The sequence below is a fragment of the Talpa europaea genome, assembly GCF_964194135.1.
Source record: "Talpa europaea genome assembly, chromosome: 10".
Classification (NCBI taxonomy): Eukaryota; Metazoa; Chordata; class Mammalia; order Eulipotyphla; family Talpidae; genus Talpa; species Talpa europaea.
The window spans coordinates 70,211,424-70,239,130 of record NC_140077.1 but is presented as its reverse complement, the minus strand read 5'-3'; the positions used below and the strand labels follow the sequence as shown (position 1 = coordinate 70,239,130).

The 27,707-nt window shown below is 52.9% G+C and overlaps 1 protein-coding gene across 1 annotated transcript in view; it reads left to right on the top strand.

Annotated features, from left to right (window-relative positions):
- Positions 1 to 449: 449 nt before the first annotated feature.
- Positions 450 to 27,707, top strand: part of SYT14 (synaptotagmin 14) — a gene marked incomplete at both ends in the record, with an annotated part of 119,978 nt that continues 92,720 nt past the window's right edge. Inside the window, 2 exons of the mRNA XM_084245502.1 lie at positions 450 to 462; positions 12,519 to 12,566. Coding sequence (XP_084101628.1) covers positions 450 to 462; positions 12,519 to 12,566 — 61 coding nt within the window. The remainder of the gene's footprint in view (positions 463 to 12,518; positions 12,567 to 27,707) is intronic.

Genomic DNA, 27,707 nt, shown 5'->3' with positions numbered 1-27,707 from the left:
ATCTGGCTGATTCAGGCAGAGCAAAGCAGATGCGATCACCAGGTCACCCAACCTGAGGGAGTCCAGGCAGGGGCCAGAGCCACCTTGGGCCCGGCCCTGTCCATGGTGCTGACCGGCCTCCAGCTCCAGCCCGGCGCGCCCTCCGCGTGCTCCCGACCCTGCAGCCTGCGCGCTCGCCAGGCGCTCGGGACCCTCCCGACCCGCCCGGGCTGGGTGGCGCGGGGCGCGGGGCGCGGCGGTCACGTGCGCGGCCGGGAAGGTTCCACTTGCCGCGGCGCGCGCTCCCGGCTCGGCCTCCGGCCACCGCCCCCGCCGCCGCCGAGCCAACCTGCGCCCTGCCCCGCCCCGAGGGTCCCCGCGCCCCCGCGCGCCGCCCTCCCCGCGGCCCGCGGCCCCGCGCGCCGGCCCCCGCCCGCCAGCCAGTTGGTGCGGTCCATGGCGAGCCCATCATGGCGATTGAAGGTAGGTGGCGGGGCCAGGCGGCGCGAGGGGCCCGAGAGGCGGCGCGGGGGCGCGGGGGCAGCTGTGGCGCGCGGAGGGCGGTGTCCGGAGCACTGGGCTCCTGGCGCAGCTCGGGCGGGGGAGGCGCGGCCCCGCGGCCCCAGCGGCCCCCAGGCCCCGCTTCGGCCCTGGGTCTGGCAGCTTCTGCCCGGGCCCGCGGAGGGAGCCGGTCGGGCCCACAGGTGCTGCGCAGAGGGGGCTGCGCGCTGACCCGCGGACAGGCGGGGCGCGGGGTGGGAGTCCTGCCCACGACCTTGCTCTGAGCAGCTCACCCCCCATCGCACTGCCTTCCTGTTCAACCCAAGGTTTGCTGCCGGGATACTCCTCCAGCTCTCCCTGCCGCGGAGCTGGCGCCTGCCAGGCACCTCTTGGTCCTTGTCCACCCCCCCCCCCCTTGGCTATTGTGGGGCCAGGAAATTTGGGTGAGGTTAATTTCCTCCTCAAGTGGTTTTCTCCTAACACTCAAAACTGCTTTTTCTCTGGGAAAGGAAGGTAAATACACGTTAGCTGGGCGCGCCGGCTCTTAGACCCCACTGGCTCTCTCTGTGCCCACCGTCCTAATCTCAAAAAGTAGTTCAGTAAATTAAGTTTCTACGGAAGGCAGTTTGCACCAAAGTGCATCTTTCTCTTGTTCCAAACACCTGTACTGGTGTGAAATGTCTAAATTTGCTTCGTGTTTAAGGACAGTGACCACCCCATGCATGGCCACGTCTGCGAGCAGCACCCCAGCCTGTGGGGCCTCCCTGGCAGGAGGAGGGGGCTGAGTGTCTGCGGCTGTGCTGGGCTCCCATTAGATCCCTGCGAGCCCCTGAGTACAGCTGCCCAGCGCCTCTGTCTGGGTGGCCCGTCACTGGCAGCAGGCAGACACTTCTGTCAAGTCTCTAGAACTCCCAAATTGCTTCAACTGGGTTTGTGTTTATCTCATTTATTTAGGAACTTGGGTGACTATGGGCAGGCATGCACTCAGACACTCACAGGGTCTGTGTAGCCGGGGCGGTGGCGCCTGGGAGCAGAAGCGGGAGTCCCGCGGCTGGTGTCCCCTGTAGCACCTCCAGCCCCTCACTGAGGCTTCAGACACCAGAGACCGAGTTCTGTACTTTATTTCCCCAATGGTTTTGTGGTAAAATTTCTTTTGATTTGGTAAAGGTGAAAAGCCTTATGAAGAGTGTAAGAAAGAATTAGCCAAACAGTGTCCAGGGAGGATCCTGTTCCTAGAGTGCGATTACTTAAAATCCAGTCTTGGCCAGTTCTCCCCAGGCCTCCCCCTACCCCCAGTAACAGGTGACTGGTGGCCTTTCATGTCAGCTGATGGCAGTTTGCTATGCTCCCTGCTGCTGGCATGTTTGAAGAACAAGATTTTAAAAAATGCTCATTTTCTAGAGATTCTTCTATGAGACACTCATGAATATTTTCATACTTAAGCATTTGTTTAAGTCTTTCCTAGTTTGGCAAGAAAGCATAGTTAACATTGGTGTTTCAAGCAAAGATGCCAGGTCAGGCTGGTCTCACTGTTTCTTGCAGACTGAAGACCGAAGGATTCACCCCACCCCCATCCCACGCTGTGTCTGGATGTGGCATGAGCTCTGGGTGAGGACTGTGTTCTGAGGACACCTTAGCATTCTGGGGGCCCAAGCAGGCATCTCATGCAATGTTCTTTCCAAGGAAGTGGCTCTGAAAGCATCCCGGGGCTCCTGCCCCCCCGCGAGCCAACAGGACTCACCTGTCCTCAGGTGTGTGTCCGGGAACACGTTCCGAGGAAGGGACAGGTGATCTTAACAGTGTCATCACAACACAGTGTGACCACTGCTGTCTTTGCTGGTGTGAGAGTGCTCAGTTCTGTGCTGACTGAATGTACACGTTGGCCTGCACTGAGCGGCATCGCTAACGTGGGCTGTGGTCCTGATCGCTCGCAGAGCTTTGTGTGTGAGCCCACACTGGCCTGGCAGTAACGTCTGTCTGGCTATTCAGCTCTCTCAGGAGCATGGGTCTCTGTGTTTTGAAGGCAACTCTAGAGTATTTTCTTTCTAAATAACATACCCTGTTCTTTCTCAGGGGCCTGTGTTGTGGAATGTTGTTGTGGGCCAGTCTTTGCCAGATGGACACTGGGTAGTGTGTGTTGGAGCTGTCTTTCCCCTCCTATTCACATGGCTTGATTTTAGAATGGTCTTTTTGGAACCTCATCTTGGCAAGGAGGAGATGGTAATTGACCCAAACCAGGCTCTTTCACCCAGATTTTTTAGCTCATGGCCTCAGTGCTGCACACAGCTGACCATGTTTTGAATAGAACAACAGATTGCTTGTCTGACTCTACCCTTACCAGCTTTGCCCTCATGTTTTTAACCCTGAGTTTAGACTTTTAAGTACTAAGGATTACTTTCTTTTCTGCCTCTGAAAAACCGGTGTTTTATAGTCTTAAGCAGTCACACATCTCCTGTGTCAGACAGAACCCTGCTCGTCCACGCCCAGGCACACCCCGACAGAGCAGTGACTCTGCGCTCACACTGTCCCAGCAGAGATGAAGATGCCCCCTCTCTGAGGTCCAGGCTCAGTTTGAAAGTACTCGGGGATATTAAGAGCAGACACAGAGTTCTTGCCACCCTAGAGCCCTGATGACCGCAGGTGACAGTCACCCTTTGGCCATCAAGCCTGGTCACTGTCACCCAGCACGCTCTCCTCCAGCTGCCTGTCCAGTCCGACTCCGCTGGCTCTTTCCTGGCTTGAAGTTCTTGTCCATTCTTAGACTTGCTTCTCCGTCTTCCCTCCAGGGCTTGACCTGGTGTTCTTGATTCTGATTGTGCTCTCTGCTGTAGACACGCTGCTCCAGGGGTGCACGCCGAAGGTGCTGGAGTCACTTGCTTATGTGTGTCTCCCACTGCGACCACAAATTCCTCGAAAATAACGTCTTCTTTATTGTTGTGCTCTGTAGGCTTTGTGCAGTATCACAATACAGAGTGTGCTTGCTGTAGACTTGAACGGTTGCCGGGGTTTCCGCACGGTGTCCTCATGGATGGCAGCCATTGCCCAGCTGTATTTTACCAAAACCTGCCACTCACTAACTTCTATCCATCTACTTGTCCTCCTTCTGTTTTCTGGAGCAATTAATTATCATCCATGATTCATAAATTCAAAGTACACAGAATTGTCCTAATTTACAGCTCCTAAGCATAGTTAGGTATCTTGGAATTCCCATAGAGACCCAGAATGTTTAGCTTGGGACGTTCAGAATGTCCTAAACTGAAATCGTTGTCACTGCCAGCTCCTGCGCCCCCTACTCCATGCAAATGCACCATCTGAGTGGCGTGTTGTAACCAGACAGTTGAGTGAGAAACCTGGAAATCAACCCCGTCTCTATTCGTCCCTACTGCCCCCATCCTGCTAATGGCCAAGTCCTGCCGAGTCTGCATCTCAGATGGATCTGGGGTGCTTGGTGCCTCGCACATGTGAGTTTGTTCTCAGATCTCTCGTGACGAGACTTGCACTAATTTTTAAGACTCGTCTTCTTATCTCCAGTCTTCAGTTTCTTTCCAAACTGTTGCTTTGTCTTTCCAAAACGCAAATCTGAATTATTTGAAACCTCAGGATAAAGCTGCTCTGCAGAGATCTGGCCTTTCCCCTTACTTCACCCTGTCCACGTTTTTCTGTCTCTTCCATGAGAATATCAGAAGATTCTCTGCACAATGTTTGGTGGAAATTAAAAAAGAAATCAGCTTTGTGGTTAACTTGCTAGATATTATCTTTACTTAAGCTTTCTGGTTAGCATTATTTAATTGAAAAAGAAGGGTAAATTGGAGGAGAAGTGTGTGCTTTTTGCTGCCCCTTGTAGTTTACCATGGGCTTTGGAACCATCAGGCCCATTCTGAGATGTTGTGACTCCATGATTTTCAAGGCAGAATTTGGACTTTCAAAAACCATTTGAAATATGGACTTCAAGCTGGTGATGGGGCTGTGTGATAGGTCTGGAGGGAGCAGTCACACTCCTCCCCTGCATTGTGGTTGTCACACCTGCTCTGCGTAGAGGGGTGACACTGTTCCAAGGTCACACCTTGCGCTCCAAGCCTGTTTGCTGAGCACGATGTTTTGGAGGATTCATATCCTGTTTTGCCAGTGATGTGCCTGACAGGGAGACCTTCACGTTCACGCTTGCCTGTTGGGTCGAGCCTTCGGATACCTCCTCAGGTGCTTCGAAGCTTTCCAAGTTTGCTTGTCTGACTCACTAAGCGACAGTAGAAGGAAGCAGAGAAGGCTGGAGAGACAGCTGTATCAGGAGTGCTCGCTTTTTCGTCTTTTTAGATCGTGTTCATATGTAATGGTGAATGCAGGTTGAAGGCAGAGTGAAGCTCTCCTGCAGGGTTAGACAGTTGTCGCTAGAGCCGTCAGTTCCTGCTTTCTTTTTCTCTTTTTTTAAAGATTTATTTATGCATACAAGAGCTGGGGTACAGGCCAGAGGTGTGTGTGTGGGGAGGTGACAGGATTCACCAGAGTCAGAGTGGGGAACAGAAAAGGCAGATTGACTGAAGTACACTGCTGAGGGGAGCAGCGGGGAGACAGGAGAGGTCTGCTGCACCATGTGGGTTGCTCCTTGGCCAACTGGGGGATCAAACTCATGCTACAGAGGCTGCAGACAGCTTCATAGGTTGTGTCTTAACCCCTTGCATCACCAGGGAGGCCCAGTTCCTGCTTTCTGAGCACAGTTAGACCTGCACAGACACTGGGCTTCCTGGATTTCATTTCTATTTAGCTGACTTCATGCCCTCCTCCCCTCAGCTGCTTAATCCCTGACATGAAGGGGCTTGTAGAGATTAATGCGAGATTGAACAAAATGACCATAAGTGCAGCTGCAGTCCAAGCTCTGAGGAAAAGGATGATGTGCATTCAGGGAATCTTCATGGAAGCCTCAGAAATGGAAACCCTTGATTTACATTTTTTAGAAGGAGGAAATCGCTGTCATTAGGAATTTATTGAAAATCAGACTTCTGGGATCCATATTATCTTCACAAGATCTTTGCACCTTTATGGGATTGTGTTGAGTTGGCCCAGGGGTGTCTGCATCAAGTGCAGAGGTTACTGTGGTGAGCGTTGTCTCATCATTCTGAACTTACTAGTACAATCACACATGTTAGTAGCTGAAAAGCTTGCAGGGCAGTAGTCAAAGCTACAGGTGTTCCAGTTCACTGGAAAATTTGAGCTGGCAGGACACTCAGGGCATACACATAGTTGAGGCTTGAGGGTGTGACCTGAATGAGCTCAGAATAGCAGAAGCACAGCTAGAAAACTGATGAAAGAGTGGCTCAAAGGTGGGACGAAGGATAACATCTGTGAACAGTAAGTTGACTAAGTCTTTTGAGGAGAAAATGTATACCTCGTGAGCGATGATCAAGTCAAGCCACAGGCCCACAGTGACCCCTTCCCAGCCCCGTGGGGGGGCCACTCCAGGGTCTGCTGTGAAGAGCGACACCCATGGTTCTCTCACGGGGCGCTGGCATGGGGGCGAACATGTGTCTTAAAGTGAAGGCTGCTTAGGAGAGAAATAAATAGACTAAGATGAGTCTGTGGGTAAGTATAGAAAGGGCTGTTCAGACTATTTTAACTGGGAGAAGCGTGGAGCACAGCAGGGGCGAAAGGAAGTATGTTTGGGAGGAGAGCTCCTGGGGGGCTGGGGCCTGGAAGGTTTTTTTTTTTTTTTTTTTAAAGCAAAATTCTAAAAAGAGGACAAGAAGCACGAGATTCACGTCTATTTTGGAATACTCACCTAGAAGGGGGTGCCCCAGCGTGGTGACTGGTGCCGTGGAGAAGCAGGGCTGCTGGCTCTGCTGGCCCCAGGGGGCACACATCTAGGAGTCCTTTAAGGTTCATAGCCTTCTCATGAGAAACACAGAGGGAGTGCGCATGCTGGGCACCCACACAGGTGTCCCTGATTTCCACCGCAGACAGCAAGTGCATGCCCAGGATCCCTTCTTGGGCCTAGCAGATGCCTTCCCCCGACCCTGCACTGCCCCGCAGCGCCTGTGAGCCGCCACACAGCACAGGGCAAACCTCCTTTCTCCCCTGCACTTCTTCTTTTTTTTAAAGATTTACTTATTTTTATACAAGAATTGGGGTACAGGCCAGAGATGGGGGATGGTGAGAGGATTCACCAGAGACAGAGCGGGGAACGGAACAGGCTGATGGACCGAAGTACACTGCTGAGGGGAGCAGCGGGCGAGTCAGGAGAGGTCTGTCCCGCCATGTGGGTTTCTCCCTGGCCGGCAGGGAATCAAACGTGTGCTGCAGTGGCCATGGATTGCTTCATAGTTGCGTATTAACCCCTGTGCCACCAGGGAGGCCCTCTCCCCTGCACTTCTTATCCCGCCTTTACAGATGCCCTTAGTGGACATCTCCACTTCAAAGTGGAGGTCACAGGCAACAGTTTGCACACACGGTGCCTGTTTGCACACACGGTGCCTGTTTGCACACACGGTGCCTGCTGGCTCTCGGGCGCAAGTCTGGCTCATCAGAAACAGGAGTGTGGAGTTGCAGCCACAGTGGTGTGAGCCCTTGGATGGCTTAAGTAGGCAAAGAACGAGTGCTGGAGGTCAGTGACGGAGCGGAGTGGCTTCCCATGGTTGGAGGAGTTGGCAGTGTTAATAGGGGATGTTTACAGTTTTGTGCTTCTCAGGCACAGCGTAAGCGTCTGCTCTTGGAGCAGCTGTCGCAGCGGTGATCTGCACAGGCCAGCTAGTGGAGTGAAAGCGGCGATTACACGCAGCTTTAGAGGAGACGGAATTTAAGATGATTCTAAAGTTGTGTTGCTGTGTTTGAGAAGAAGGAAACAGAATCTGTAAATCATTAGGTTAATGGTCAAAATAAACATAGGGAAAAAGGACTTTATTTTAGGACTTTAAAGGGATTTTAAAAGGTTTCCCAGATCTGTTGGAAAGCAAGTCCTCCTTCGGTGGGTGCGCTTTGATGGGAACACATCACAGCCACTTTCCCTCCGCAGATGTGTGGGAGAGTCCAGACCTTACCACGAGTGCCCCCACCACCTTGACAAACAGCCTCAGGTCTCAGGCATGTACTCTGTGACTCAGGCGAGCTTGCACACACACACGCACACACATACACACATGCGCACACTTGTGGCCCCATGTCTACTTCCTCTCTGTTCCTTGCATCTGCATCGTAGACGAGTGTGCCAGTTCCCATGACTTGCCTACCAGGGTTTGCCTGAGGGAAACGGTGACTGTGAATAAACATGTCATTTTCTATCTATCTCTTGTTTCCATTTTGCTGAGATGGATATTTCAGGAGCCATCCTAGTATTACCTCCAAGAATAGTTTGAGAAATACACTTCTATTAAATCATGCTAAGGCATTAGAAAACAATTTTATGATTTTCATAGAAATGAAGAAAAATCTATTTTTTCTTTCTCTTAGATGCAATTTGCTGTTCTAGGTATTTTTTTTGTGACAATCGACTTTTGATCGTGGGCGACATTCCTGAATCTTTATTGCCTTGGTTTGTTTATTATGAGCCCCACAACTTTATTTCTGAGGTCCAGCCTCTTATAGTCTGTCAATCTGAGATGATGGCCAAGTCTTTATTAGTATGTGTTTGGCATAATTTTGATGTATGAAAAATGTGAGAATTCATTTTTGGGGTGAGTATTCATTCCAGTGGAAGACTCATCTCTTTCTAAAGAGATTGACTGGTTGATCACTTTACATACCATTCACCCAAACTGGTTCAAATATTATGGAAATCTGGAGGGTCCTCAAAAATGTGTGGTCTAGCTGTCCTGCTCCTGGAGAGGAAATGTTCAAAGGGAACGAAAATAGTATCTCAGAGAAGTGTCTGCACTCTGTCCACTGCAGCATTTTTCACTATAGCCAAGATGTGGAGCTGACCGAAGTGTCAGCCAGTGGAAAAAGAAGATGTGGGGTGTGTGTGTGTGTGTGTGTGTGTGTGTGTGTGAAATACTGAGCTGGGGGGAAGAAGGAAACCCTGCCATTTGTGCCAATATGGCTGACCATGACCACGAGGTCATTATGTTCAGTGAGAAAAGTCCAAGAAAGACAAGTCCTTAATAGCAGCACTTCAGCGTAGAACCTGAAAGAGCCAAACTTGTGAAGACACTGCAGCACCAGGGCTGGGAGGGGGGCGATGCCATTCCAGGCCACTGGCCTCTGGCCCGTTGAGGGGTAAAAGCCTGGGGAGCCTTTGCATAGGGTTTCGATTTTAGACTCTAGTCCTGCCACAGAAGCTTCCACGTTGCTAAGACACCAGGCCTTACTTGCTCCCACTACGAAGGAGGGTGACAGCTCTGTGACACGCGATGGTCTGAGCCCTGCTGGTGGGGCCATGCGACAGCATCTGACTGTGTCGAGTCAACACACTGTCCCCTTCACCTCATGCAGTGCAGTTTGTCAAGTACCTCAAGGAAACACTTCATTCCCCTACACACCTGATTATATGCAGGTCACCAGGATGTTTCCTTACATACCTTACAAGCATCATCTGCTAACTTTACCTCGATGAAACGGAAATTAAAAAAGGAAGGCCACACCCACGCCTCCAGGCTGTTTTCAGAATCAGCCAACCCTGCATGTAGCCGCCACTCACCACCGCTACCATCTGGTTTTTCTCTTGGCAATGCTTTGAGATTAAAAAATAGACATAATAGCACGTGTACACTCCGTGACTGATGGGAGAGTAAGCCTTGTCACGCCTAGGGTGGACATTAAGATGCACGTTTCCTCACTGCAGTCCTGGCCTTCTAAAGGATCGCGGGTAAAGGAGTTATTGATTGCAATGTCTGATAATAAAGTGGGTTTAATTTTTTTGTTTCTTCTTTTGCTGTTTTAAAAGTAAAGTTCCCTCCCCTCATTTCCTTTCATTGCCTGAAATTTATCTTTCTTTCTTTTTTTAGATTTTATTATTTATTTATACAAGAACCAGGGGACAGGCCAGATGTGTGGGAGGATGAGAGGACTCACCAGAGACAGAGCGAGGGACAGAACAGGCAGACTGACTGAAATACACTGCTGAGGAGAGCAGCAGGGAGACAAGAGAGGTCTGCTTGCCATGTGGGTATCTCCCTGGCCAGCTGGGATCGAACCAGTCAGTGCTGCAGAGGCCGTGGACACTTCACAGTGCTGCGCTCAACTGCCTGCGCCATCAGGGAGGTCCTGGAATTATCCTTTTTTTTTTAATTTTTTTAGATTATTTTTTATTTATACAGTAGATGGGGTACAGGCTAGAGGCATGGGAAGGTGAGAGAATTCACCAGAGACAGAGCGGGGAGCAGAACAGGGAGCAGAACAGGATCAAAAGCACTGCTGAGGGGAGCAGCAGGTGCAACAGAAGAGGTCTGTCGTGCCATGTGGGACTCTCCCTGGCCGGCTGGGAATCGAACCCACGCTGCAGAGGCTGCGGACAGCTTCATAGCGCTGTGCTCAACCCGCTGCGCCACCAGGGAGGCCCCTGGAATTTATCTTGATGTCACAGGGAGTCGCCACGAGGCTGAGATCCACGCGCCCATCAGTGGCTCTTCCTGTGGGCAAGGATATTTGGATGAGCATCAGCACAGCCAAGCACAGCCTGACTGGCATCTTCTAGCTGTGTCACTTTGTGCACACTTTGACACTGTGACAATTATAAGTTACTCTAAATTTAAGCTATAGTAACTATTTGACTTTTTATTCGTGAGATTCTCTCCCTTGCTGTAGATAAATTGAATATGCTTAAAAGCGGGTGCAAGCTTTCATTGTCTTTCTGCAGTTTGGAGTAAAGTCTTAGAACATCAGAGCTTTTATCGTTACTTTTGTAACTACTGTAAAAACGGATCGATTTAAGATTAGATGTGGAGCTGACTTACATTAAATATGGGGGATTCCTTGTATGTCTTTCTCTTGTCTTATTGCTCTGGCTAGGACTTCCAGTATTATATTGAAAGCAGTGGTGAGAGTGGACATCCTTGTCTTGTTCTAGATTCCTTTTTTTTTTTTTAAGATTTATTTATTCATTTACACAAGAACCGGGGTACAGAACAGATGCGCGGGAGGGTAAGAGGATTCATCAGAGACAGAGTGGGGAACAGAACAGGCAGACTGACAAAACACACTGCTGAGGGGAGCAGCGGGCACGACAGGAGAGGTCTGCTGTGCCCTGTGGGACCCTCGCCAGTCAGCCAGGATGGAACTGGCGCTGCAGAGGCTGCGGACAGCCTCACAGCACAGTGCTCAACCGCCTGTGCCATCAGGGGAGGCCCATTATTCCAGATCTTAAGGGAAATGCTTTCAGCTTTTCACCATTGAGAATATTGGCTGTGGGCTTGTCATATATGGCCTTTATGATGTTGAGGTCAAAACAAGGGTGGGAAGAGCACAGGGGACCATGGTGATGGTTCACGGGTGAATGGATGGTGGGAATTTCACAGGGACTATAACCAAGATGAAAATGCATCCATTGTACAAAAATGAAAAATGATGTAATATATATATATATATATATATATATATATATATATATATATATATTTGGCAAGTGCAGCTATGGTTACATGCCCTGAGAAGCTTGTTTCGTGAGCTACATCGTAACGCACAAGAGCTTCCTCCTAGAACACAGCCTTAATGCTGTGACCATTTCTAAGCAGCTGGTGAAAGCGTCAGCAATAGCCTCTCTCTCCATTCTGTTCTGTGATTGTTTTTACATGAGTCTGTTTCCTGAAAAGAGTTTCTCCTTAGAAGTTAGCAGATGTCCTCTGTCCAGTCATTTTGGTGCCTTCTCAGTGGAAGGCTGTGGAGACCAGAGGTGGAGCAGGAGGCAGCTCCCCCATGGTCACGGGTACTCTGGGGGACAGTTTAATGAATGAGGCCTGTGTTTTCACACTAACATTTGCTGAGCAGTAATTCCTCTAGAACCATCCATTGGTGTTTCGCTTGCTGGTAACCAGGGCCTAGTCTGTGTTGTCTGTGGTGAGGAAGCAAGGGCATTGTTGTGACAGGTTAGAACATGGTCTAACCTACTTTAGAGGTGGAAATACTCGCTTTTTGCTTTTTTCCCAGATGACCTATTTTTTGTTAATGGATACCATGGTTTTTGTTTCTCACTGCTGTATGATATTTCAGTTTTAATTGCTCATAATAAGTTTCTATAGTGAGCTGAAGTGATTAAATTGTCTAATATTGTCTTGCACAAAGTTTAAGTGTAATTCACAGCATCATTAGATCTATGCACAGAGAGCACTGTACATTTTTTCAGCTTATGTTCATTTGAAGTGGTGAAGTTATGTTTCAGAGTGAAGAAAATGATCCTGTAGTAATGAGTAAATAACGTTATGCTTATAAATTTGATAGCAATTATGACAAAGTAAGTTTTGGGTGAAACTTGTTAGTTTTGATCATCGTTCTATTCACACATTTTTTCTTATTAAAGATGTGGGGGGGTGCTGCTGGAGGACTGGAGGGGAAAGGGTCGTCGTTTCTCGCGTGTGGCCACACTCAGTCAGCACCTCCCAGGGGTGGACCATTCCGTGGCCACTGGCCTGTGTCTCGGGAGCTCAGCCCCGAGACAGCTCAGAGCTCAGCCCTGCCCCCCGCCTGGCCCCCTTCCACAGGCCCTGGGGCCCGGGTGGCAAGGGGTGAGGGGGCAGGGCAGCGAGGGGGTGAGGCGTCAGGGCGAGGGGGCGGGGCGTTGGGACGAGGCCTGGGCGAGGGCAGGGCCTTGGGGCGAGGGCAAGGGGTGTAGGGGGAGGGCCGGGACTTCAGGGGTGAGGGCCGGGGCATTTCCACGGCCAGGGCGCTGGCTGTCACAGTAAAACCCACAGGCCCCCGTGACGCATCTTCGGACTCAGACTTCACAGGGTGTTGATTTGTGGGTCCAGGAAGATTCTGAACGTCGGGTTATCCTACTCGGGCTTCGAGTTCATAGACTAGAAGGGGCAAAGTATGGCCGAGCCGTTTCCAGAGCTGGCGGGCGGCGGCTCTCGGCCTACCTCAGCAGTTTGCTGCCTTAACTTCTGCCCGTTTCCCCCCCGCAGGTGGTGAGAGGGCCTGCGGCGTGCACGAGCTGATCTGCATCAGGAGAGGTGAGCCGGAAGCAGCCCGCGGAGGGGGCAGGCGGCTGCGTTCTGGGGGTCCTGGGCCAAGGCGCCCGAGGCGCTTCCTGGGGTTCGCGTCTCGGTGGACGTGGAGGGCTGTCCCTTTGTGCGTCGTTGGGATGGGCCGACAGGCCTGGCATCCAGCTGTTGGGCATCAAGCCCGGGAGCGCTGAGTGGAGAGTCTGCTCAGGCCCTTTCAGGAGGGGCTCTCCGCGGGGTTTCCCGGACCTCCCTCGCCGTCCAGTAGAGATCGCGGAGCCAGTGCAGCAGCCACAAGGGCCTTTGCGCTGCTGGCAGGTCAGCCTTCTTCCCGCGGACGAGCTGAGGGGCACGGGGGCTCCTTGAGGCTGCCAGGAGTGGGAGCCCCTCCGAGGGGAGCTGCAGTCGGAAGGGTCTCGGGAGTCCCCCATTGTGGACTCTAGGGAACTGGGCGCGGTGAGGGCAGAGGCCAGAGCTTCCTCATGCTCCGCCCTCTCCCAGCCGCAGGGCCGAGTCCAGCCATCCGGGGATCTCCCTTCCAGATGCCCCCGGGGCCTGGGGCCAGTGCCTTCCTAGTACCACCCTCACCGAGGACTCCAGCAGATCTTAACTCAGCTCCTGGCAGGCAGGGAAACGCTGTTGCCACCTCCTAGGGGCCTTTGTGTGACTGGTCATCCGAGTGTCACTGCACTTCCAGCCTCCTTCCTTGATGACGGTTTCTGCCTTTCTTCTGGCCCCACGAAGGAGAAGGTTGAAGTCACTTCCCTGAATTTCAAATTTAGGATTGGGATTTGTTGCCTTTTCTCTGAAATGAGCGAGGGTGCGCCCCGCCCCCCATTGTTCCTCTATATTAGATACTATCCAGAGTTACCATGAATGCTTTGATTTTATAGTTATTTTCTTGTCCCACTAAAACTTTAAAACCCAGAATGTGTTTGATTGGACAGCAAAAGACTGAGGACAGAGGAGGCGGAATCAGAAGTCGAGAACAGAGACAGCAGAAGAGGAGCCTAAAATGCCTGGCTGTGCGCAATGGGTCCATGCCCCAGGGGCTGTGCCCGATGCTTCCAGCCCAGCGGTGAGCCCCAGCACACGCCTTGCCCAGGCTCCTCTCCTTTTCATGTCCCTCTAATTTCTATGGACTTTAAATCTGTGGTTACACTTCCTAAACGCCTTGCAGGCAGCCCTGTCGGGGGATCGTCTCTGTTCCCTGCTGCCTTCTGGCCATGTCCCGACCTCATGGATGACCCAGTTCAAATTACTGAGTGTTCTCAGAACAACGCCCACATCTTGAGAGCTTCTGCCTTTCACAGAGCTGAGGAGGGAAGGTCAGAGAAGATGGGTCCGGCGTCAGCGTCCTGACTCTGGGGCGTCCTTGCTTTCCTCACCACAGCCTCCTGCTATGCCCACTTGGCTTCTTCTCTCACATGCTGAGTCCTGGGACACCCTGGGGCTTGAGCCTGGACTGCCACGCTTCCCCCCCCCCCCCCCCCGTCCGATTTCACCAACGGCTGTTTTAAGTGCGGCTCGTGTGGATAAGCCCAGCTTGGAGCTGACCCGAGTCCCTGCTCGGCATCAAGCTCGTTACCAGGTGTCTCCCTGGATGTCCTAGTGAACCGCAGCCCCCACACCTGGCGTGGATGGCTGCGTTGCATGAGCCCGGCCTGCCCCTGCCCTCCCAAGGGCTCGAGTACTAGCTGATGAGTCGTTCCACGTCTGCCTCATCCTCTTTGCTTCCACACTTGCTGCAGGTTCTCTCCGCTCCGCTGTTTCTGTCCACCCGAGCCGAGGCTCTGTTCTCCTTGCCAGGCGGCTGCCCATGCGCCGGTCGCTGTCCGGTCTTGCTGCGCAGCTGCTGCTCCCCAGCAGGCTTGCTCCATGCTCTTGCAAATGCAAGTCAGGCTGTGATGCTTTGCTGGCTGAGCTCTGGCCCCTTATCTGGCATAAATCAGTGTCTCACCTTGACCTGGAGAGCTGCCACCGGGGCACCAAGCCCATGACACCACTCTGAGGCACAGGGATGGGGCAGTGCAGTTCTTGACACGCCACCCGGGAGAGAAAGTGGAAGGGAGCACCGTGGGGCTGGCATCGGTCCCTTCTGAATCCCTGGAGCTGCTGTGTGTGGGTCCCGGGGAGGACACGGCGAGTCTGTGGCTCCGTGTGCAGGAGGTATGCACTGGCCCGTGGCCGGTCAGTGCCTCTGCCTGCTGGCACAATGTCCCCCATGTCCCGGTGTGAGGCCCCCCCCCGCCACTGCCCTGCGTGGGGCCACTTACCAGCCGGCTGTGACCACTTCTCCCCAGATGAGCCTGTGCCTGTGTCTGCTAAGGGTCAGACTCTCCTGGAGCTCTCAGGCACCGTGTCTGGCCTTCAAGGCGCTGGTGAGGCTGTGGCCACCACCCAAGGCCCAGTACCCAGCAGCTTTCCTGGCAAAGGCTGGTTCTGGTCTCCTGGGATATCTGGCTGGATGAGGACTCTCCCAGCTGCAGGTGCTGCTCCCCTCTGCCTCAAAGATAGCCATGCTCACCTCCCTCTCTCACTGGGTGAGGAGCCGCCACCTTCAGCGCTTTGCTCGGGGCCTCAGCTCCCATCCTGGCTCTGGCGGGGCTGTGGGTACCGGAGAGTGGGCTTCCATACCCTGGAGCCTGTCCCCTTCTCCCTGTACCCACCCGCTCTCCTCCTGGCCCTGGAGCAGCTTTGCCCCGCTTGCTGTTGTGACTCTGGCACTCTGGGAGGCAGCCCGGCTCCTCTCCCCAATCCTGAGCAGCATGTGGGGCATCTCTGCTGAGAAGAGAGTGGAGCTGTGCCAGGAGCAACGCCCTGGGCAGGCAGTCCTGGCTGGGCTGGGCCTGAGCCTCAGCTCTGTTCCGAGTGGCTGGTGGGCATTTCAAGAAAGGAAAACTGAGAAGCCCTGAGGGCCTGCCGGTGGGAGGCAGAGGAGCAGGTGCAGCAGGCTTTGTGTGGCTGCAAGAGGGAGCCGCCCCGGACTGGGCGCACGTACTTCCATCCCCACAGGTGGGGGTGGTGCCGGGGGTGGACTGAGATCTCAAGTTAGGGTTCCCTTCTTTGCCCTTGCAGAGCTTTCAGACATACCCAGAGAGGGAGCTGTAGTCCAGGTGGGCTCCACACCGTTCAGCCTCTGTGCTAGCTACCCACCAGGGTGTCCAGAAGGGCCCGCTCTGTGCACAGCTATGCCTGCAGGCCCCTGGATGTCATCACTCTTCTCTGCTACTAGAGTCTGTCTGGTCTGTCAGGCCAGGCTGGGCCCTGTGGCAGGCAGGCCTCTCGCTCGCGCCTGTGCCCCCGCCTGCGACGTCCGTGGGCTCGCTCATTCCTAGCAGTGGAAATCACTTTTTTAAAAGTTGGCCATTAAGATCACGCTGGGAGCACCCAGGTGCTGGTGTTGCCATCCCTCATGGAAGGGTTATTTTTAGGTAGGTTCTGGAAAGCGGGGCTGCTGAGTCAGAACTGTTCTTACGTAATCGTGAGAGACTCTGCAGGTTCCTGCTCTTGCAAGTGCGCTGTGCCCCTGGAGACAGGTGCCCCCAGCTCTGCAGAGGGTGAGCTGCAGCTGACGTGTCTGTGGCCTCTGTATGGCAGCGGGGCAGCGAGAAGTTTGGGGCCTCACCGTCCTTCCCTTGTGAGTGAGCTTGGCACCCCCAGCCTGTGTGCCTGCGGGTGCCGGCCTTGGGAGACCCACCAAAGACCTGCCTCCCCTCTGCGTCCATGGCCTCCAGCCCTGATTCTGCTGTAATCAGGACCCACCGAGTCTGCAGAAATTTATCGCAAAATGGAGTGTGTGGGGAAGGAAGGCAGGTGTCCTGTGCCCCCCGTCTGTGCTGGAGACATGGGCCACCAGCACCCACGGCCTGCCCTTCGCAGCAGGAGCAAGGATGACTGCGGATGGTGCCCGGCACAGGCCAGACAGTGTCCGCTTGGGAGGGGTCCCTGGCTGTGCCCGCTGCTGCCGCGGCCTCATTGGAGCTGATGGCATCACCCCCTTCCCAGGGAGCGGGGACCCTGCGCCAGTGCAAAAGGGGATACTCTGTCCCGCGGGAGCCTGGGCTGCGACTGCGTGGCGCGGAGGAGCTCTCCCCGGAGGCGTGCTCCATGTCCGGCCTGGCGCTGTAGGCAGCGCTACTTTTTCTCATAGGTTTGTTTCCCGTCAGTTGGTTTCTCTGGCTTTTGGTCGTGTCTTCTCCCTCCCAACACAGTTACTCCTCTGTGCAGGCGGTGAGGCTGGGGGCTGGGGTTAGTGAAGGGGGTGCGGCGGGCTGGAGCCACCTGGTTGTGGGCCCAGCGCCCTGGCAGGCCTGCTGGTGTGCAGGAGGGTGGAGCTACGTCCCCTCCCAGGCGTCCACGGATTCTTGTCTATTTGATATATTCAGCGGGTGGCCGAGTGCCAGGCACGGGTCAGGCACTGGGTCCTCGTGTCACTAAGACAGCTCTGGCTCTTCTGTGCATCTAGCCTGGGGCTGTAGGAACAGCATGTGTGGAACGTTCTAGATGGCTGTCAATACTGGGAGACCCCAGAGCCCAGCGGGGGTGAGTGTGGGTGTGTCCAGATAACCAAATTGCTGAGGCTGATGCCATGTGACTAGGGGCTTGAGGGGGGCCCAGCAGGGTTGTGGCTTCAGAGCAGGAAGAAGCACATGTGGGAGTGAGGCTGGACACCCAGGGGCGCTGACAGGGGAGTAGCAGGACACAGAGGAGGAGCTGGAGTCTCACCCAAGGAGATAAAGGAAGAGTGGCCCCAGGCTGCATGTGGACTTTAGGGCAGCGGGCTCAGGCCTGGACGCTGCAGGTGCCGCCAGGATTATGTAGGCAGTGGGGGTCTCGCCAGGTAAAGCAGCCTATGGTGGTGGTGGAGGAGGCATGGGAAAGCTCCTAGACCTGGGAGCTGGTGCAGAGAGGCCACGACAGTGTAGACTTGGCATTGCTGGTGGTGGGGGCAAGGCTTAACTGGGGTGGCCTTCCTCCCTGGTGCTGCTCTTCGGGGGGCCAGGGTTGGGTCGGTGGGTCCTCTGCCAGCCTGGGGAGGTAGCACAGGCAGAGATGGCTGAGCACAGCACTGGGTGACCCAGAGTACGTGTCAGGGCGCAAGGGCCTGTTTCCTCAAGGAGTTCACCATCTTCACAGTTAATTTGCAAGGACCATGGAGTTGTCAGAGATCTCGATGGGAGGCCTCTTCTGGGAGTAAAGCAGGGTTTTCAGTCATTTTTCACGAACTGCCGTTTGTAGGGTGGGGCTTGACGATCTGTCAGCAGAACAACGATCTGTCAGCAGGGGTCCGATGGTGCCTCAGGAGTGACTGATGGCCCTGAGGTCTGTGGCGTGCGGGAGCTGGTCCCCTCCACAAAGTGCAAGGGGTCTGGGCAGTGATGAGGCTCTGCAGGCACGAGCCTGGACCACCGCTCCCCAGAGCAGCCGCTTTCCCTCCCAGCTCCTGGCTTTCCTGCTCTCAACCACTCCCGTCCTTCTCCTTCTAAGCAAGGTTTCTCTGCTGTTTCTTGGTTTGACAACATTGGGTGTCTGCTGCGGCCTTGCTGTGGTGGGCAAGGAGGAGTGTCCAGAAGGCGGCGGTGTGGCAGGGACAGACTGAAGCAGGGCTGCTGGCCTTGCTGCCTCCTCTCCTCTCTGTGACTGTGAGTCTGCAGTTCGCCCTGTGTCCCTTGTCCTCCTGTGCTGAAGCGGACAGTACAGATGGGATAACAGCAGTGCGTTTCGTGAGAAAAACCACTCAATAGAGATAAATGATGACAAAATTTCATTTCAAGCGTTATCAATGGCCGATGTTTGCTTTTACCATTGATGAGGCTTCACCACCTGCAGTCTCCCAGACCCCCACTGTGCAGGCAGCTGCCTTGTCTGTCTGTCCTTGGGCCGTGTGGCACTCCCAGGTGTGGGGCCGTGGCTCTGATCAGCATCCCTGGGAGGAGGTTCAGGCTGCCTCCTGTTGTGGCTGCTGCAGACGCTGCCGCCGTGACCGCCGTGGCCGTGGGGTGTCGTTGGTAGTTCCATGTCTGTGGACGGACACCACGGGGTGCTGTCACGGCGTGTTCCTGTGTTGGGTTCTTTGAGGTGCTGCAAGGCACTCCTCCACAGTGGCTGCTCTGCCCCACCCCACGGTGCCCCATGTTCTCTGAGTCCTCTTCGCACCCGGTGGAGGCCTGTTTAGCACGCGCTACCCTCACAGGCATGAGAGGCTATGATCCTGTCTCTTGCCCAAGTGACGGGAACGCTTTTCCTGCGTCTGTCGTCTGGGATCCTCCGGTGCGTTGTCTGCTGCCACATGTTTAACGGATTGTTTTTTAATGTTGAGTTGAATGAGTTTTTAAAATATGCGTTGGGTATTAGTCCCTTATCAGGTGTATGTTTCTTCCATTCAGTGGGGCGTCTGTCCAATCATCTAGTATTTTCTTTCTGTATAGAAGTGTTTTAATGCTGTTGCCCCAGGCATTTATTTTTGGCACTAACTCCCTTGCCATGGGGGTCGAGTCATCAGAAATGCCTTGTTCGTACCATGGATTGTATGGTCAGTGTTTTAGTGTGTGTATTGTATTGTCACAGGTCTGACATCTAACTCTTTTATCCATCTGGAATTTATTTTTGTGGGTGATGTCAGCGAGTAATCTGACCTCCCTGTTTTATGTGGGGCCTTTCCAGTTCTCCCAGCACCATTTACTGCGTAGATGGTCTCTTTTCCAGCTTATGTCATGGATGTTGCATTGGAGATCAGGTGCTGGTGTGCGCGTGGGTCGTTCCTGGCCTTTTCTGTTCTGTTGACCAACCTGTCCATCCTTAACAGGCCTCTCTGTTCTAGGTGTTAGAGCTTTGGGATTCTTATTTTCTTTTAGGACAGAGTCCCTTGTTTTTCTTTTTCTCTGATGACATGGTGATTGCTGGCCTTTAATTTTGCACATAAATTTTGGAATCAATTTTTCCAGTTTCTCAAAAAGTTCTTTTGAATTTTTAATGGGAATTAAACTGAATTTTCTCATCAACGGGAGCTCGCATGGAACTGAAATTTCTTGTTCTTAAACCTGGGCACCTTTGTATTTGCTTGATGCTACTCAGTAAAGCTTTAAACATATCCCTGTGAAGTTCCTACATGTCTGTTGTTGGGTCCAGGCACCCAGCATTTCTGTAGCTGTGATAAATGGAGCCTGAGTATGGCTTTGGATATTGATCCTGCCCCCAGCCATATCGCTGCTGTTGGGTTTCCAATTTAGACAGCCACACCATCTGCAAATAGTGACATTTTTATTTACTCTCTTACAGCTGACTTTTTATTTCTTTAGTAACTTCTAGGGGAAAAATAAACCAAAAAGAATTCCAAGAGCACTCAATGGCCCTCATCTGAACGCTTGACTAAAGAGCATCTTAAAAACAGAAAATCACAAATGTTCTTGGGGACGCAGAGAAATGGGTTCCCTAGTGTGTGGCTGGTGGGTGGTGCAGCCACTTGAGAAGCAGTTTGACAGTCTTTCAAAAAGTCAAACACAGAGTTACCAGATGACCCCGCCTTCCCCCTCCTACATGTACGCCCAAGAGCGCTGAAAACGTATGTTTGTACAGAACTTGCAGGCGGAAGTTCCTGGCAGCATTTTTCATCATGGCACCAAGTGTAGACAGCTCAAGTATCATCAGCTGATGAGCGGTTAAACAAAGTCATCCGTCAGTGGGCTGGACGTGGATTGCTGTGGCGGCGCTCAACCCCGGGAGCCAGACAGCAAGGCCCCGTCCGCATGGTCCATAGTGTGTGTGTTGCCCACGCACAAGGTCCCAGGAGATGGTGCAGAGCAGTGCCTGCTGGATCTGAGAGTGAAGGGCGGGGGCTGCTGCGAGTGGTCCCCTGTCTTCTTGGGGGGAATGGGAATGTTCTAGAATAATGGCGCTCATGGTCACCCAACTCTGTGGATATACTGAAAACCAATGAATTGTGCCCTTTAAACTGGAATGGGGAGGGGTGTCATCTACAAAAAATGCTGCTATTAACATCATGCAATTGTAGTTTTTTTGGCTAGTCTTTTCAGGCAAAAGTCTTCGTCACCCCAAATTCTGTTTCTCTGATGTCTGTCCCTCTAGATCTCTTATATTTTTATGAACCCCTAGTGCCAATACAGACGTGCCACCCGTGGATGAGCATACATGTCAGTGATGTGCTCCTATGTCTGAGTATGTTACCAGGAAGGCAGCCTCTGGGTTTGGCCCTGGGGTTCTCTGTGGCCCCCACATTTTCTGCCTGCTAAATCTGTCTCTAGGACACCGCCGAGTTAGTATACACAAGTCAGTATGGGACGCCCAGTCTGAATGACAGTTTGTGCAGAAAAAGTTCACACAGTGGTTAACCATCATGGTGTAGGTTTATTTTTTTTTTTGCTTTCAGAATGAAAATGACCTTGAGTCCACGAGGAAATATTTAGATGCTATTCCTTGGCTAAAAGAAAATCATTTATTTTAGGCACTAATATATAAGTATCTGCTCATGCTCGAGAAACAGTCAGAGGTGACTTTCCAGTCTGTCTTCCCTTGCATCAGAGCCACCTGTTGCCCTAGACCCTGGGGCTCTGGGGACAGTCCTCCTGTGCACAGTTGCTCTCCTGACAGGGCCCCAAGTCACGACTTAGACTTGTTTCCCTTTGAGTCTCTTGTGGGGAGGGGGACAGTCATTACCTGCTGAGTGGAAAAACCTGTGCCTGCTGGCCGGGCCGTGCGGAGGAGACTGAGTGGAGCTCACCCACCCCAGGCTAGGGGGGGTCTCTGTGCTGGCATCCTCTCTCCTCTTGCTTTGAGGGTGAATGTGCCCCAGACTCTCCCTCTCTGGGGTGGACACACTCGCCTCCTCCCCTCTCAGGCATCAGCCACCCTCTGGGAGAAGGTCAGGTCAGTATGAACAGGTGCACAGTAATTTCCCAGGTCCGGGGGCTATATTCCAACTTGGGGTGGAATCAGGCCGGCATTTTTGGTTGGTGACCAGACTTGACACTTGAATCTTCTGTAGATGTGCTGACCAGCATACAGGTGACGTCAGTGCTCTTCTCCCTGGCGTCTGGATGCAGGGACGTCACACAGATGCCCCAGTTCGCCTCCTCGGGTCCTGTGGTGGGGGGCAGGGTTACCACCTCGCTGGAGTCTCCTCCGTTCCCTCACAGGTAGAGTGGTGACAACTCGTCTCTTTGTACCCATCTTACGAGACTCAGAAAGACGATGATAGGCTGGCCTTGGTGGCCAGTAGGTGGGTGTGGACACTCAGTCACTGTTATCAGAGGGACAGGCCTGGCTGCTTCTGTGTGTGGGAGCCCCGAGGCCTTCCCAGGCCTTTCTGTCACTCGGTGTGTGGGTCGGACTGCGTGATTTTGGACGTGGAGGGTGACTGGTGAGCTGGGAGTGTGATAGGGGGTCCCCAGGAGAAGAGGTTCCAGGCTCCCTGCCCCACCCAAGAGAGGCTGGAGCTGAGCAGGAAAGAGCAGAAGCTGGAGAGAGGGGGAGACGGGAGGACGGAGAGCAGGAGGAAGCCAGGGGGAGGCTTGTGGAGCAGAGACATGTGAGAAGCCTTGCTGGCTGCTCGGCCCTGGACTTGCCCCAGTGACTTGGGGACAGGGAAGGGACACTTGGAAGAGACAGACATGGTGAGAGACCTGCGGGGAGGTGACAATGGCAGCCTTGATTTTCATTTTGCTCTTTTTCTTCCAGACTCACCTGGCCCCCTCTGCCTCGTCCCTGTGGGCCCCACCAGAGGGTCCTTAGACTGTGACAGGCTCTTGGGCCTCAGGGGCCCTGCTCGGGCCACCCCGTTGGGCTGGGTGTTTACCCATGAGGGGACGGGTGACTTCCGGTGCTTGATTTGGAAACTTTATTCTTTCTCGTCTCTCTAGTACATGCTGACTGTGTTAAAGTCCCTTTTCACTGAAGGTCTCATGTGGTTTGTCTTGTGCAGCAGATGACAGAACCGTTTAGAGCAGCCAGGCTTGGGGGTGCCCCTCGCCCTGCCTGCAATAGTGACATGAGCCTTTGGGGTGCTTCATAATCATCAAAGCACGTGTCCTCTCCTGCCTCCCCCACCTCCCTTGTGTCGGCCAGCACCAGCTGTGGGCGGTCACCCCTCTTCCGTGGTCAGTGCAGTACTACAAATGTGAAACGCAAACACTGTGTCAAAGCTGGCTTTCTGTTTTAGTCCTTTACTTTATTTCCTTCCTGTACTGAACAGTATATAATAAATTTGTTCTGTTTTTCTCAGCATATAGGTTGCCTGAATTTATCTTGTAAAATTACTGAATCGCAACACAGTTTTCGACACTCCCATGCTCCAGCCTTCCAGCTGTCCCTCCTCCGCTGTGTCCAGTGATGCCTGCGCCGGCCAGCGAGAGATAACCTTGACCTGGGGGCTTGGATTTGTGCGGCTCTTTGTTGGGATATGCTTGAACCTTTCTGCCAGCTCAGGAGCTTTCAATGGGCTGTGCATTTATAGAGCAGCGATGGTGGCAGAGAACAGGCTCTGCTGCTATAATTAGAACGACACTTCCCTTTACAATTTAATAGGAGGTGGAAGTCACCAATGATATATTCTTTGATTCATTCTCAGCCTCCTTGAATTTCTTAATGAGCTGTGTCTGTGCGCCCGCGGGAGGACGCTCCTGGCTTGGCCCGCGGCTTGCGGTTTCTGCTCCAAACTGAGGCTGCTGCCCCCAACATCTGCATTAAGTGAGACAGGCTGACCCTTAGCCTTTGGGAGAGGGGTAGTGCAGGGGAGGGGGTGTCCTGTGAGGGTCTCAGGCAAGAGAGTCAGCACCTGCCAGAGAACGCAGAGCCGAGAATATTCCATTGCACATAGACCTCCATGTGTCACTCAGTGGTGGGGCGACATCCTGGGAAATACTTGGTCAGGCATTTCTGTCCAGTGTGACTGTCACAGAGTGTCCTGGCTTACTGTACCCCCAGGCTGCGTGGCCCTGCCTGCAACGTCATCTCACCCAACTGCATGTGTGTGATGTGTATGTAACACGTGTGTGTAACGTCATCTCATACGACTGTGTGTGTAATGTGTGTAATGTTATCTCACCCGAATGTGTGTGTGTAATGTGTGTATAACGTGTATAACGTCATCTCACCTGACTGAGTGTGCACGTGTGAAACGTTTCTTTTCTGAAACATTCAGGTACTATTTGCTCTCACAGCGTCCACTCTGCTTTCATAAACTACACGCTTTCTTGTCCATCCGTCTGCCTGTGGATGTGCTGGAGGCCCCACGTTTCTGTGGGAACAACACAGCAGTGCGCGCAGGGGCACAGCTCACGCTGCTCAGTGGTGTTTCTGATCTCTTCCAAGCCCCCCACACCCCGGAGTGGGGTTGCTGGGTCCTAGGGGCCTTCTGGGTCTTCAAGGCATCTCCATCCTGTTCTCCTGGGGCTTCCCCTGACCACACCCTAGCAGTGCCCCCTTGTCCCTCCATCACCCAGTGCCTCCTCCGGTGTCAGGTGCCCCACAGGGCGGGGGTCTCCCTGGGGTTCTGCTCTGAGTTTCCCGGCGCTGTGTGCCTCCTCGTGGCTGCTGGCTCCTGTGGGGTCTCCTCCGGAGAGATGCCCCTTGATGTCCTCGGGCCACTTCTAAGTTGGATTGCTCCATTTTTATTATTGCGCCACAGAATTCCTGACACATGTTTGACATTAGCCCCTTGTCAGCATGAGGTTCGCACGTGTCTCTCCTCCCACCGCGGCCTGATCACGGGCAGGGAGCTCCTTTCTTGCCCCACGCAGGACTCGATCTCACGTCTCTCTCTTTCTGGGGATTCTCTGCTGGCCTCTGTTCTGTCCCCACACAAATGTGCCCTGCACTGCTCTGCTGTGAACTTGACCTGCTGGGGAGCTCAGTGGAGCTCTGGGGACCTGGTGGGGCCTGGGGGACTCCGTGGGACTCAGGGGCTCAGTGGGGATCTGGGGCTTGGTGGGGCTCGGGGTTTTTGGGGGGCTCGGTGGGGATCTGGGGGCTCAGTGCGGGTTAGGGGCTAGGTGGGGATCAGGGCTCGGTGGGGACCCAGAGGCTCAATGGGGACCAGGGGCTCGGCGGGGATTGGGGAGCCTGGTGGGGACTCAGGGGCTCAATGGGGAATGCAGGCTCGGTGGGGACCGGGGGCCGGGTGTGGGTCGGGGGCCCCCCTGGGCTCTTCTCCAGTGCAGCCAGGGGAGCCTTGGCCTCCTGCCCTGGCAGTTCCTGTCCTTAACTGGGGGCGCCTGGCTGGGCCGCCTTCCCTTTCTTGTTGCAGCCTTGATGCCTATAAGCACTGAGCCCGGACATGAGACTTGTTTGCCACTTTTCTCCCTGGGGGCCACTTGCCCTGCTGGCCGGTGTGGTGCCGTGACCCCCCATATTCGGTGTTGGGGTGGGAGGGGGTTCTTACCGCTGCTTCTCTCATGACTGAAAGTGCAGGGGTGATTAAGTGTCACCAGGGACCCGACACTGGGGGTGGATGAAGGAGGAGGTGTTAGGGAGCAAAGAAAACCTATCAAGGGCGGAGTTAGCTTTATCGTAGACGTAGCTTGCAGGAGACAGTCTCTGGCCCTCGCCCCTTAATTTTTCAGGAACTGGCTCAGCACACTGAAGCTCATGGGTTCATCCCGCCTGTCACCTCGTGGCAAGGGAGCAACCATCTCCTTTCTTAGCTGCTGCACAGCACCAGGTTACTCAGGGACCGCTGGCAGGACCGCAGCGCCCTCTGATGGCTGCGGGGAGAATCTGCTTAGTAAACACCTGCTCAGCGCACCTGTTCCTGCTGTCTGGAGCAGTTTCTGCTGGTTCCATCACTAAGGCCCAGCGGCTCTTCGCTGCCACTGACAGTATTAAACTCAGCATACCTGTGTCTGATTTCTCATCGCAGATCTGAAGCATTTAGTTAGAGAAGTTTTTATTTTTTTAAATTTTTTTAAGATTTGATTATTTATGCATACAAGAGCTGGGGTGTAGGTCAGAGATGGACTCATCAGAGACAGAGTGGGGAGCAGAACAGGTGGATCCATTGAAATACACTGCTGAAGGGGCATTGAGGAGACGGGAGAGGTCTGCTGTGCCATGTGGGTTGCTCCCTGGCCAGCCGGGGATCAAACTTGTGCTGCAGTGGCTAGCAGTAGCTTGATAACCCTGTCTTTAACCCCTGCACCACCAAGGAAGCCCTATTTTTAATTTTTATTGACATAACAGTGGCTTATAATCTATAGGTCTCAGGCACGCATCATTGTTTGTCAACATTTGTATGGTGAGCATTTCACGTACCACGGAAAGTGTGATTTAAGCTCACATCTGTCTAGCTTATGTGTGACCAGACACGGAGACAAAAGTATTAGCACTTGACGTCAGTTTGAGAGACTTGGTCATTTTCCTAAAGTTATGCAATTTTTTTAACCTGGGTTGAGGTGCTCCTGTCTTTTCTCCTCTAATTTGTTAGTGTGATGAATGATAGCAACTGAATTTCTAGTGTTACAGCATTTGGGGGGCAAATCTAACTTTGTCTGGACATGTTTCTCCATATATTTCTAGATGTGGCTTTTAATATTATTTTTTACATGTATGTTTATAAATACTAAGATCAACCACCAATGCAATAATACTACATAATGATCCATGTCACATCCCGTGAAAACTGGCATCTGTTGCCACAGACTGAGGCCAGCTGGCTTCTTGCCTTCTGAGGTGGTTATGTTCAAGTAGGGGGAGAGAGGCAATCTACAAAATGAATAAATCATTGGTATTTCCGAAGACAGAAATGCAAATAGATCAGGAAGGTGAGAAGTGTGGTGGCCACTGGCTGCATCTTGAAGGGCTCCTTCTCGGCCCCAGGAGGGGAGGAACCAGGATGGAGGTGGGGCAGTGTGGTCATCCCAGACCAGGCTCCTGTGACTCTCCACTGCTTGTTTTTTTTTTTTTTTATTTGAAACATAACAGACATAAAAAAAATGGCATCTAACAGCAAACCTGTGTGCTCCCCGCCAGGTGAAGAGGCCTGGCTCTGCCCCTCAGTCTGTGGGTGTCCATCCCAGTGCTGCCCGCCCCTGCCCGCTATTTTGAAACCACTTCCTTTTTTTTTGTCTCCCTGCTCTTATCTCTAAGAGCAACCCTGGAAGGCCTTGTTCATGTTGCCTGGCCTGGACTTCATATGGAATCTTGTTGAAGCAGAAGGAAGCTCCTTCTGCTTTTTCCCAGCCTCATGTTTTAAAGATTCCTCTGTTGCATGTAACCAGTTCATTAATTTCATGGCTGCGTAATATTCTACAGCGTGAATATCCCACAGTTTTTTAATCTTTTCCGATCACCGGACTCTTACCAGTTTGCCCACAAGATCTCCAGTTGCTCCACTTTCTTATGACAAAGGCTTTTTGTTTTCTTCTGCTTTTTGATTTATTCTTTTTCCCATGCATTTATGCATACAAGAACTGGGGTGCAGGCCAGAGGTGCACCACCAGAGGACTCGTCAGAGACAGAGTGGGGAGCAGAACAGGCGGATCTACTGAAATATACTGCTAAGTGGAGCAACGGGGAGACAGGAGAGGTCTGCTGCGCCATGTGGTTCAGCTCCCTGGCCAGGGATCGAACTTGTGCTGCAGTTGCTGGCGATAGCTTGATAGTGCTGTGTCTTTAACCCCTGTTCCACCAGGGACGTCCCTGCTTTTTGAAATATTCTTTATGTGAAATATTCTTCAAATCCATCCTTTTTATTGCTTCTCATCCTTTTGGCTAAGATCAAGCGCAAGTCCATCCTTTTCTTTTGATTTTTGTAAATTATTGGATCTGTGTTAGCATTTTTATACAATTTTTATACAATTATACAATTCATTTTCCTACTTTGAAAGTTCTCAATGTTCCCTTAGGAACAGTTGTTTCTGAATATCTTCACCACTGTGACACCAGCCACTGGGCTCGCGTCCAACGGGGTCTTCTCACCTCCAGCAAGTTGCTCCTTGCGGCCCTTTCACTCTGATGGTCTCTGAACCTTTCCCGATAACCTGCTTCTGTTCTCATCCTCACCGATGTTTCTGTAACCAAGTTTGCGACATCGCCGCAGGCCATCTCTCTGCTGGCCTTAGTATTCTTACTGGTCCATGGGTCCCTGAACCTTCAAGGGACACCTGCTGCCAGTCTCCCGGGGTCAGTGACGGGCCT